This window comes from Harpia harpyja, chromosome 16 (genome assembly GCF_026419915.1).
Source record: "Harpia harpyja isolate bHarHar1 chromosome 16, bHarHar1 primary haplotype, whole genome shotgun sequence".
NCBI classification, from domain to species: Eukaryota; Metazoa; Chordata; class Aves; order Accipitriformes; family Accipitridae; genus Harpia; species Harpia harpyja.
The window spans coordinates 31,529,251-31,541,757 of record NC_068955.1 but is presented as its reverse complement, the minus strand read 5'-3'; the positions used below and the strand labels follow the sequence as shown (position 1 = coordinate 31,541,757).

Here is a 12,507-nt window from a genome sequence, read left to right as displayed (position 1 = left end):
ATGTTTTACAGACTTTTTGTGTGTGTGTTTGTGTCTCATTACAGTGCAAATGAATGACCTTTATCAAGAGAGAAACTGTACAACGTTTCACCTCATTATTTTCAGAGAAACTAGTTAGTTACAGTCCTCAGAAAGCTGGGCAAAACTGTACTTAAATTTCTGTGTTTGAACCACTTTGATGGCTAATTGTAAGCTGCAAGGGACTCTCATGTGTGACTGATTGCTGCATTTTGCCCAGGTTGGAGACAAAGCCAAGTAAGGTCATGTGAACTTTATTTCCACCTAAGTTTGCAGTTTTACTGAAACTTCTGGAACAACTCCTGTAAACTTGATTTCACTTTGGTGCTACTTAAAACTATAACAAAGCAGATTGCTTCAGAATTCCAGGGCTCTTTGTCAGGGATCTGTTTGACCTGCTCCAGTTAAAAGATGGAGAACTTATATATCAAGGCATGCACGAAACAGCTTGAATTCCAAGACAGAGGGCTGGGATTTTTTGGAGGGAGGAGAAGAAACTATATGAGCCAGGGAGGCTTTGCCTGAAAAAGTAACCAGCATCTTACATTTTCACCAGACAAACTTTTTGCGCATGTAAGTTCAATGAATAAGAAAAATACACGGCTAGTTACAAAGGGTTGGTGACTGTTCTTTGCAGAACAGACCTTTTTCTCTTGCAATAGCAAGGACAAGACACTTGGAAATCAGTTCTGACTATAACATTGCACAGTTTTTATTTCTGGATTTGAGCAACTGAACATTTTTCATTAAAAGGGAAATTTTCTAGAGTCTGAAAGAAGCAAGTAGCTGGGGAAGAGTTAATATCAAGATCTCTCTGTTCCCCCCTTTCTTCCCTTTGGTATCTTCTCCTAAGGTCTTGGGAAAAAAAATTGCCTGTTTGCCTAAGAGCTGGTCTTTTCTTCTGCAGATCGGTGCAGCGTGGTTGCTCTCCTTGAATGTTTCAAGTTCTTTCAGCCATCGTCAGTAATAGCTGCTGTCTCCTGTTAGGCCAGGCTGTTGTGTTGGCAGTACTTTGGGTTTTTAGCAGAAAAACAGTCCTTCCAGTAGACTGGTCAGTGGCAAAAAGGAAGCCAAGCTGCTAAAGCAGGACTATTTACCTAGGCTGAGCTACCAGTTTTCTGCAGTTTCTCTAAGTGTTAAAAAGCAAACAGTTTTCCAAGAAGAAAGGTAAGAGAGGGAAGAGGGGACAGGGCTAAGGAGGCAGAGGCATCGTTGTATTGAGAAAATATTTGCTCTGGAAATAAGAACTGGAAGGGTGAAAAAATATGAACTGTCAGAAAAATAAGCTGAATATTTAAAAGATTGCACTGCTGATGCTACTGTGTGCTTGTGGCTATCCTTGCTGGAGCAGAGACAGCGAGATACATTCAGAAAGAGATGCATATATTAAGGCAGTCATAACAATGTTAGCCACGATCCCAGGCTAGCTTGTTATTACCTGTCTGGGAAATTACAGCATCCAGAAGGATGTTATTTTTTATGCTATTAGAAATCAACTATAAAATCTGCTCAAACTCTGTTTGAGCTTCAGACACCCTGGAGACAGTAGCTTTTCATCCTAACCATTCCTAGTGATATTGAGGTATTGCTAGCTTAGGGGTGGGCTAGAACACCAGAATAAGCCCTTTACAAACCTGAAGTACCACTAGCTAGCTTAAGTTGCAGTCCTGCCTGTGAATTTCCCATCTGTAAGCAAAGATATAATCTCATCTTATTCTCCAAAGAGCGGAGGTGGGGGGGATCCATTTATTTTTTGAAATGGCTGGCCACAGTCCTGGAGTTGTCTCTGTTCATGACACACCTTGCTGATTTTGTGGGACTCTGTCAGCAGTCGAGGATCTGATAGAGAAGATCCAGTTTCAGAGCTGAGCAAAGTAATGAGGCGTGCAAAGTCATTGCCTAATAACTAGAGTATCAAGCCCTATTCTGTGTTTTGAGTGAGCAACAAGACAGCTGTTGGAACTGGAGACTGCTTTTGAAACCATGGCCCTTTATCATAAACTAAAGGGTAGGTCTCTTCTGTCGTAGTATAACTGAATCTAAAGCCCTTGATTTATTTGGGATCAGGTTGCCTGTTAGAGAAGCACCTGGAAGTCATTCATATGATAAGCCATTAATGGATTTTGGTAATGAGGTGTTGGGCGGAAAATGGAGTTTTAGACAACTTGTAAGAGGGTTCTCTGGAAGGTTTCATATCACCAGCACAGGCCGGTCAATTCTGTTTTCAGCTGCCTCCCCGAAGAGCCAAGGGGCCAGGTCAAATGATTTGGGCAGCTCCTCCTTTTGCAGGGAGAACTCTTTTTCTTCGCTGATTGTTCCCAACAGAAGGGTAAACAGTGCCATTGCTCCTGGCCTCTGACAAGCAGACACAGGCTCGGTTTATGCCAGGCATGTGCAGACAGGCAGAACCGTGTGTTTCAGAGCCTAACTGCTCTGGTGAAAAGACCGTTTGTGGTTACACTGGAGCACTCACGAGCAATTAGTCAGTTTGGCTTATGTGACTTATTTTGGTCTTTTATGTAAGTTACTGACAACCATAATGCTGTGCCAGACCTACTGCTCATTAAAGAGAAAATAGACCCTCTCCTAAAGGAGACGTTTTGCTGTATAAGCCGAAAGATCTTCCACAGACCCCTGGAAATAGGGGCCGGTCATAAAATTACACCTATATTAACCCCTCTGAGATGTGGTTAGACATTAGTTGTGCAGGATCAGTATCGCTGCTTTTCCTAAGTGATGCTATGACTAGAGAAAGAAAGGAGGGAGAGAACGGAGGGAGCCCAAGACAGCGGGGCTCTGGGCAGGGCTGAAAGCCCCATCCCAGTACAGCAGCTTCTGGTACCCGTGGGGTGCGATTCCGCATCGCAGGCATCGCAGCCCACCTGAGCTCCCCGTTGCGATGGCGATCCCAGACCACGTTATTTTTTTCCTTGATAACAAAATGAAACTGTGCTGAGCTCCTCTTTTCCACAAACATGGGGAAGAGGAATAAGCTGGATTGCAAATACTCACTGAAGCCTAACAAGTCTTATCTGTCTGTGAATCAGGGGCTTGTGTGGTTTAGGTAGAATTAGAATGAATCTTGTGAAGGGAAGGTCAAGGTCAGATATTAGTGCCCCTTTTTTAAACACTCCTTCTCTCCATCCTCCCGTTTTGTGCGATACTGGCATTGCTTTTCATCCTCTGAAGCACATTTTAAATCTCTCTGGATTAAAGAGGTTGCCTGAGCCCGTACCAGTAACAGTTGACAAGACAGGAACCTCCCCTCCAACTGTGCACGTAGATATAAACCAAAATCTGAGAGTAAAAGACACGTGTGATGTCCCCCCCCCCCCCCCCCGCCCACCCCCCATCCCTCCCGGTCACTCACACCTCCCCATTAAGACTCATATTCACTTATGGAGGTAAGCATCCAGCCATAGATCTCCAGATTTCTTTAGGGACCTGTGGAAAACAAAACGAAGAGAAGTTTGTTCGGCATGCGAATCTTGCCCCTGACATTTTTTTTTCCTACAAAGAAACCTGTTACTGAATTTGAATATGAATGGACACTGAATGTCTTTCCCCAGTATAGCAGATATAGCAAGGAGAGCTAGAGCGAGCAAGAACTTCACCTGATGCCCGCCGTGTTATCTGTAGTCCCTCTGGCCCTGAATAAACAGCAGAGCAGAATTGGCCGGGCTCACCACGTTGCACCTCTGAAGGAGTTGCCCCACTTCCCCCCAGGAATTCTCCTGCAGAATTTCCCATTTACATCAGCTCTGTGAATATTTCGTGACAGATCTGAGCTGGTTTGGGCCTGAAAGTCCTCTGACAAACAGAATGCAGTCTGGAGGCTGGAAATGTAGCTTTATATGGTTTATGGGAGATGATCCTTCTATTGGGAGGGCAAGCAATTGCTGAGATGGTTTCTGAGAACTTCTGTAGGGACATGGGCTCTGTATGGTGGGATGCTGGGCATCACCCACCCTGGGTCTCAGTGTTACATGCATTTTCCTGTGCTAATTGGATAAGAGGACTAAAGGAGGTTTTGAAACGGTTTTCAACCCTTCTGCACGTTGGGGCCAATCTGCTTTAATTCGCATTTGCTTAGAATGGTTTGAGAGTGGAGATCCCTGGCCTGCAGAATACTTTCTCATGTTCCCTGTCATGAATTATTCCCCTTGGAGTAACTGAGACAGAAACGTTAACCCAGAGCCTGCCTAACAAGGACCATTAGACTAGGCTTCAACTATGTCTATAGGGAATAGCCCTGTGCTGCCGGCAGGGCTCCAATGGGAAACAGCACGGGCTGTAACCTGACTCATACCCCTTTGATTCATCTCAGTTTGCAGCCTGAAGATACGCTGCCAGCTCCCGAAAGCAAGAATCATCAGCTGTCAGAACAGCATTTAAAAAGGTATTCTAAAAGACGTCCCTATTAGATCAGGTTAGTACCCATCTAAATGCGAAGTATTGGGTACTTTGATAGCAGCGCTCTGGTTGCAGAAGCTGCTCGGGGGGGGGCCAGTTGCTTCTTCCCCCATGGTGTGGCGAAGCAGCTTCCCATCTGTTGTCACCTGGCATTAGTGCACGAACTGAGTGAAGCTGTGTCATTTCTGCTGTGGGGTCAACATTGCTGCAGGTGTTCCTTGGACTGCGATATGAAAATTATTAACCTAGTTAACACCAGATTACAACATATCGATACGGTATTTCTGAAGGGCCTATAGTGTGCTGAATTCTCTGTACTAGAAAATAGAAGATGTTCAGGTAACAATGAATTGCAAGCTGCAGATGATACCAGAAGGACCTTACCCAATGATGTCTACAAATGCTTTTCCAAGAGGCTTCTCTTCATATTGGACTCCATACTTGGCACACAATGACTTCACCAAAGGTTTCACCTTCCAGAAATTGTGCCGCGGCATTGTTGGAAACAGGCTTGAATAGAGAAAGAGAAAACAAACCTGAGAAAACTCAAGAGACTAACCCCAAGGGATGGGCATCTCCGTCTGCCTCCTCCTAGGGGCTAATTATTAATGCCTTCTCCTCAAGCTGCACAAGCAGACAAAAGAAAGAGAGACACAGAGAGATATCCATGCTTTACAGCCCTCTGTTTCAAGGAGGCTTGTAAAAACCGAATGCATTGATCCTCCTGCCACTCCGCCGTGCCTCAAAACAAATCTGTGTTCAAGAAAGACAATGGAAGTCAGTTCACGCAGGAGAGGATGCTGCGAGTGCAATTCAAGGGAAGCAGGAGTGAGGAAACTCCGCTGAGATGGCTGCCCATTTCCTTGGGGCAATATTAATTGTTTCTTGCCTAATTGAGTTCCCAGTGACCCCCTTTCCCACCTCTGGAAGCTCATGGAACGCAGAAGCAGGTAAAGAAGAATTTGGGCTCTCCTTGCCCTGTGTTGTTCAATGGAGATTTCCTAAGCTGACCTCCAAACCAGTCAGCTTTACCCTAAAAGCCATCTCTTTTACATTTTGTGTTGTCACTGGCAACAGACTGTCCATATGGCCCTGGTTTTAATATCTTTCCTGGAACTTGGTACCCAGCAGCGTACGCAGTCCCACACAGCTGTCACATGCTATAAAACACTGAAGTGCTTTAGGGGAGAGGAAATTTCTGAAATGGATACTCAAGTTCAAGTAGTTAGCTTAGGATTTGAGTCCATAGCCATCGTAACTGGTAGATACGTACCACTGACTTCTAATTAAACCTCAAATTAAAATTGTGTGAGTGAAAGCTGAAGTATTTGGTAGCAAGACGGAAAGAGGCCGTGCCTGTAGTAGAAGCAGACTATGACCCCCAGTAGTCTGGGCGTCTCTTTCTTTGGCATATGGCAGTGCTCCAAGGATCCTGCCCCATCCCACACATGCGCCTTTGGCAGACTTTCCCTCCCCTCAAGTCTGGTGTTGTGACAACCCGGTAATGTCCAAAAGATTCTGGGTCCATACTCACTGGTGCTCGATTTGAAAATTCAGGTGCCCGGTGAACCAGTCATTGAAAAAGGACTGCTCGATATTGCAAGTGGCTGCCACCTGTGAAGGCAAGAAAGCAGATGTGAAGATTAGTGACGTGTCACCCTAAAATCAGAACGAAGCTCCTCTTGCCTGTGGTGTCTTACTGCACTACTGAGCCATCAGAGCACAGAAGACTGCCGTGCTGAGATAGCTGGTTGCAGCAAGGGGAGCTTTAAATCCTCCTTCAGGGCTTACTGTCAGCTCTTGTGCTGACCATGTCTCCAGGGGTTTGACCGGTGGTAAAGGGGACAATATAAGGAGGCAGTTGGTGGACACATGGGGACGAGTCACGTATCAGTCCAATATAAACTCCTAAATCTCAGCCTCTCCCGTTGAAGATCAGATGGTTAACAACAGTACCACGGTGGAAGATGGGGGAGGAAAAATGCATGGATGCAGAAAGCCTGCTTTCCCCATCCCGTCCTGTTATTGCCCAGTTTGCCTTAAGCGCAAGGTCTGAATATTCCGGAAATATTTCTCAGCTACTCTTGCTATTAATGATTGTAAAATTAGGTAGTCCTTCTTAAAATTCTCTTACACTCTGAACTGGCTAAGCTGTGATTTCCACATAGTAACCATAGGACATATACTCTCCTCACCCCCCCAAGATGCATCATAAAACCACATCAGAGAGGCTTATCTCCCTCTATCATATACGTTCTCTCTGTCTCCCCCCAACCTCTCTCTCTTATAATCCCCCTCCCCAAATCTCTCTCTCTCACAACCTCTCTCTGGCTACAAATTCCAGTTGCATAAAGTGCTTAAGCAAAAGCTTAAGGTGAAGATCTGAACACTCCCATGACTTCAGCGAATGTATTCACGTGCTTAATTTAAAACAAATGCTTAGGCACTTTCCTGAATAGTGCTTTCAGCACTTTTTTTTTTAAAGTGCTTTAGTGCTTTTAGCACACGGGAGAGAAATTGACTGTGAGACATTGAAAGCTCACATTCACAACTCCATTAACAACCACAAATACTAATTATACTAATTAACACATAAGATGATTTCTTCTCTCAGCTTAGTCATACTGAATTCATACAGCCAGTGTCAAAATTGCTCTCATTATCCTCTAGGACTGAAAAGTACTTGGACCACTGTAAATAAGAAGTATCCTTTCAGCAGGGTGGGTTTGTCTGACCAGGCATTAAAAAGATGTAGAAAGCAGCTGGTTTTCATTTCAGTCCTTATTGCTGAAATAGAAACTTTAGAAATATATTGAGCTCTCTCTTCAGCTTGGGTTTTCATTGGGGCTCTTCTATTTGCGTATATGCCAAAATACACCGCACAGGAAAGCCACATCGTGCTTCTTGAACCTGATACTGCCTCAAATCTGAAGGAACCTTTGATCGTCAAATTAATTACAGAAGTTTGGATTTCCATGTCTTGACTCAGCATTGCTGGCTCTGAGGAGAACATCTTTATGGGAGCAGTCATGGACAGAGACCATATACAAGTATCTGGGGATAGTGGTAAGCCATCTGCTCGCTGAGTAAATTTCTAATCCATTTTGGGGTGAGTCAGGGGTATTCTTTCCCCTCCCAGTTACCTGAGAGCTAAGCCAGTCTCTGTGCTTCTCACAATCAATTTCCATTGGAATGTGATTCATCTGGGTGACCCACACAAACCAGTGACTCTCCAGAAACCTTCAAAAACAAACAGGCAAAAAGCATGACAATTTATATTGCAGATCGGGATATGAGGCAAATAGACTGGGGTTTACAGGGAGCAGCAGGAGATGCAATTTGTGAGGAAAGTATTTCTCTGAGGTATTGAAGTAAGCGCCTCTAATTCTATGGAAACCAGAGAGAATCACTTCTGTGATGAATTTTTCTTCCCCTCTTAATACCTCTGGGACTAACATAATTATGATTAAGTACAAGCAGGACATCCTCCTGGGCTATCCCTTTCCTTCTTCCTCGGAAGTGGATAAATCTCTCATGCCACTTTTGCCTTTTGCTAAATAAAGATGATCCAACCCCCTGAAAAAAACCCAAGCCCCGATTTAGAACTTCTCAGAACTGTTTTCATCTTTCCCATTGCTTGATGGATATACATTCATTTCAAAATCCACCTGCCCATTGGTGTTAGCTTTCTGGGTGTCAGGCTCAGCACACTGGAGCTCCCAGCTTCCCTTTGCTCTCTCAGTACCTTTGCCATAAGTCTCAACTCTGCCCTGGGCTGGGTATCACTTTAGAGCGACTTGTTTATTGCTCACAGTATATAACTGCATTTTTAGCACCTGTACAGTAGTCTATGGAACTGCACTTTCTTCTCTTTACCCAAAGTAATTTCTCTATGCTGAGACTTAGATGTATGTTGACAAGGTAGTTGTCCAGAAGCATCCTTGCTCTAGCCTTTAGGCTTGTTTTCTGAAAGAGCAGATGATCTGAATTTGCAATTTTGCCTTTCTTCTTGCACTTTTAGCTTAATCAAAATATGGAAGTTTTGGAAATAATGGGTCAGTTGTCATAAGTTTTTTAGCTTGATTTCAGACCAAAAAGGTTGGGTAGGTACTTACACAAATGTATGTCTTTTGAATCTCCTCTTTTCCTTAGGTCCAAAGTGTTTTGAAACTATGAAAACTGAAGTCATGAACAGTGACATTAAATTTTGTGGAGTCAAAAGTTCTAATATTGTGAAGGTTTTTGTACATCTGTTTCCATTTTTTTTTACTCAAAAAAAGAATTTTTTTTTAGAAAATGTTTTTCACTGTGATGAAATGTTTTCCTAAAACTAACGCTGACTGTGGGACTAAATGCCGTCCTTTGGTACTAGCCAGAGGCCATGCAGTCTTCCACACTGGGAGAAGTGGTGAGCATTTCACTTACAGGGGAAGGACGTACAGTGCTCGGGAGGGCTCATGAATTACCTTCCCAGTAAGCTGGGAAGAGGGTGGCTTGAGGCACTCTGGAAGGGTCCAGCCTTGACCAAAGTGGAAAAAATGCATAAATGTGTTGGGATTGGGCAGTGTGTGAGAACAAGGAATGAAGAAAGAAAGAAGAATCTTGGCCGGACCATCTCAAGGGCAAGGAAAGATGCAGGCAGGTGAAGATGCTGAGCACCAGAACCAGCTCTGTTGTGAGGAGGTAGAACTGGGAGATGATAAGAGGAAAGTGAAGCAGTGGGAATAGCCAAGATAACACACAGTGAGGCCAATGGCTGCAGAAAACCTAAATAGGGAAGGCCTGAGGGGCACAGCAGAGCTGAGACTTGGTTCATCTGGCACTGGAGGGAGGGGAGAGCAGCAGGGATGCCCTTTATCTCCTACCTGACAAAAGTGAGGAGAGACAGGGATCCCAGAACGCCATAGAATGGGATGTATGTGATGAAGTAGCGCATGTAGTAGCTGATGGCCCAGGCTAGGTCCTAGGGGAAGAGAGAAGACATTAGGCACTACTTTGCCTATCTCATATAACGTGTCCTTGCTGGTGATGTTAGGGACGCTGGGTGATTAATACAGCAAAGCGCGATCCCTGCCCACTGGTCTCCCTCCCTACTCAAGTGTGATTTCTTACGAGCCAGCCGGACCCCATAAAGATCGAGGGAACGTTTCACTCACCGCCCAGAACCTGCGCCTGATCATGGTCGAGATGATTTGGATTTGGAAATACACAGGGATGAGCAGAGGCGGGAAGACTGCAAAGCAAAGGGAAATGTTTTGGCCATCAGAGGGGTGGAAAGGCACGTGACATGCGTGAGCCAGTGATTTAGGACTGGTTCTAGGGAAAATCTGCCTAGCACTGGTGAGAGAGGTGAGGTGCTGGTGATGGGGGGTGGTTGCCTTTCTGTGAAGGAAGGAGGCTCTGCTACGCACCAGTTCATCTTGACTTATCAAAGAGCATTGACTGGCAACATGCATTTTTTCCATGGAGCCCCTCACACAGAGATTATTTCCTAGTCTCAGTTGTTTGCCTTGCTATACGTGACTATGCTGGCAATGTTCAAGACGCTTGGATATCATTGAGAATCTACCGAACTGAGTTTGGGACCTGCACAGGGGATGGTGGTCCTGAGAAAGGGAAAGATGAGTTGAGACTTACGGAGTCGCTCTGCTAACACAGTAGGGGCTGGAACGGTCAACTGGCATTCAGGGGAAAAGGAAGAGTGCAGGGCAGATACTCACTGAGGAAGAAGTACTCGTGCTGGTGGTTGTAAGGCAGGTACTTCAGCTTCTTCTTGCCATACTGCGGGACACAGAGGAAAAAACTCAGGCTTGGATTATGACACTCACATGCAAGAGAAGATTCTCTGCAATACTTCTTCATTTACTGACTGGAGAGTTTTGACTGAATTCCGACCACCAGGTAAAAAGTGTTTTGGTATGGTTAAATATCTTGACTTTGTAATTGTGCTAGGTGTAAATTCCTTTTTCAAGTCTTCTGGCTTGATATTCAGATAATTTCTATTTACTTGAGAGCCTGATGGCATTTTAATGCATTTCTCCACCTTCTGCCATGCCTGTGGCTGTGGCAAAATCTGCTATCATCTCCATCATTACCAATATAAATGTGATAGGCATAAAGTCTGGCCTTTGGTAAGTCGCTACACTAGATGCCAGTGCAAGACAACGATCCTTGGGTAGTCTTCCATGCAAAATGTCCCAACCATTGATTCTTTTTGACTTCTGCAGCCATCGGTCCCCATGAACTCCTGCCATTAGCCAGATCTTGTAAAAGCTTACTTTACGAACAGTGGGAAAGCTAGCGTGGTCCTTAGCTGTTACTACGGCAAGTCACACAGATGTGCTTAAATCTATAATGGTGTGTCACTAGTTTGACATGTAAGTGATAGGAAATACGAGTGCTGTCACTGAGAGCTATTCTGCACCGATTCCTGTATTACTATGGTCCACCTACGGAAAGCAGATGCAGAGAAATTTCTCCAAACACAGGTTTGGATCTTGGGTTGTTACATTTTTTGCAGGTGCCCATTTCTTTTCAGTGAAAAGAGGGAGCCAAGAGCACCCAGTCTCCTAACCTCACCTCCCTAGTGAAATATCTAGAGCTATACAGAAGTGTCTTTTTTGAGCTCCAGGAGTGTTCACACAAGCAGCTAATGCATGGAGAATCTGGATTGCTGTGAACTTTCATTTTTGCTTCCAGCATAGCAACTTCCCAATGAAGGTAAGTCTTGTAGCACCAATACAGCTGGACTGACTGATATTGGAAGACATTTTCTGTGGAAATGGAAGATCAGTTTTGAAATGTTCTTGATGAAGTACTGAGGACCACCCGATTTTCCCCTCCTGTTGATATTTCAAGCCAGCAGGAAGAAGTTGACTTTAACGACTTTCTCCTTTCTTTCCAATCCCATCTTCATTGCTTTTCCCAAGCTACCCCAAAACACTTTCTCCTGTGGTCGGTATAGGAAACAGGGAATTATATAGTCAATCTTGCTCTTCCACCCAAGGTTTGGGAGGGTGAGATGGCCAAACTCCTGTCAGACAACACAGCCAGATGAAATCCCTGGATGAAGCATTTCCTTTTTTAGCATTCCTGGAAGTCTTGACTGTGTAAGTCATGTCTACTAATACCAGCCAGCTCCTGGTTTTGCACGAGCATTCTCTGAAGCCCTTTAGGACAATGGTTTTCCATGTTTTAGCCGCTTTGCCTTACCTCAACAGGCTGTGTATCTCCGAGGACAAAAATATGCAGCATGTTCACATCTGGGTCCTTCTCGAATATATTGGGCTTGGCATGGTGTTGGAAGTGACGATGGTTCCACCAGTTTGCAGAGGCACCCTGGGCAGATACAAGAACAAGGAGTTCATCCTTGGGAAACTGCAGTTCCTCTAGTGGTAGGATTACCCGTTCATTTATATAAACTAAACCAGTGCAACTCAGATTATGGCCAAACTGTTATTTGCTTTTGAAATAGCAATAAGCAGTAAGTGGCTAAGCTGTCAGTTGCTATGAGACTGCTGGTTTCAGAGGGCTGCTTTGCCCTTGCTAAGGATCATCCGTATTGAAAGAACAGGGAATAAATATACTCTGAGTGAGCTGCATGTCACCATGCCTTCCCACGTGTGAAGTTGTTATTAGTAGCTGAATCATGGAATCATTTAGGTTGGAAAAGACCTTTAAGATCATCGAGTCCAACCGTTAACCCAACACTACTAATCCACCACCAAATCCTCTTGCTGCCTTACTGATTATTATACTGGTTTCCCTCTACTGCCTGTGAGGAATCAGGCAAGATGAAGTGGGTTGGGGAGAATGGGCAAAGCTATGTCCCACCCTCTATACGTTCCTGCTGCAGGTGGATGCCGAAATGCCTGGACTGCACTGGACCTTGCCCAGGATAGAAGTTCTGAAGGCATCTTGAATGGATGGGATGTAGCAGGATGGGACGTTTGAAAAATATTATACCTTAGTGGAGTGCATGGTGAAAATATGACAGGATATTAAAATAGGGGTTTATGCAATTTAATAAGCTTCGTCCTCAGCTGCTATAAATTGGTGCGGTTCCACTGAAGCTTG

At 44.6% G+C, this 12,507-nt stretch overlaps 1 protein-coding gene across 1 annotated transcript in view; it reads right to left on the bottom strand.

Annotated features, from left to right (window-relative positions):
- Nucleotides 1-701: 701 nt before the first annotated feature.
- LOC128152955 (acyl-CoA 6-desaturase-like) overlaps nucleotides 702-12,507 on the bottom strand; it is a 20,622-nt gene continuing 8,816 nt past the window's right edge. Inside the window, exons 5-12 of the mRNA XM_052811733.1 lie at nucleotides 11,644-11,769; nucleotides 10,152-10,212; nucleotides 9,588-9,664; nucleotides 9,297-9,394; nucleotides 7,575-7,671; nucleotides 5,966-6,045; nucleotides 4,816-4,941; nucleotides 702-3,462 (exon numbers count right to left, since the gene is read on the bottom strand). Of these exons, the coding sequence (XP_052667693.1) occupies nucleotides 3,411-3,462; nucleotides 4,816-4,941; nucleotides 5,966-6,045; nucleotides 7,575-7,671; nucleotides 9,297-9,394; nucleotides 9,588-9,664; nucleotides 10,152-10,212; nucleotides 11,644-11,769 (717 nt within the window). The 3' untranslated portion in view covers nucleotides 702-3,410. The remainder of the gene's footprint in view (nucleotides 3,463-4,815; nucleotides 4,942-5,965; nucleotides 6,046-7,574; nucleotides 7,672-9,296; nucleotides 9,395-9,587; nucleotides 9,665-10,151; nucleotides 10,213-11,643; nucleotides 11,770-12,507) is intronic.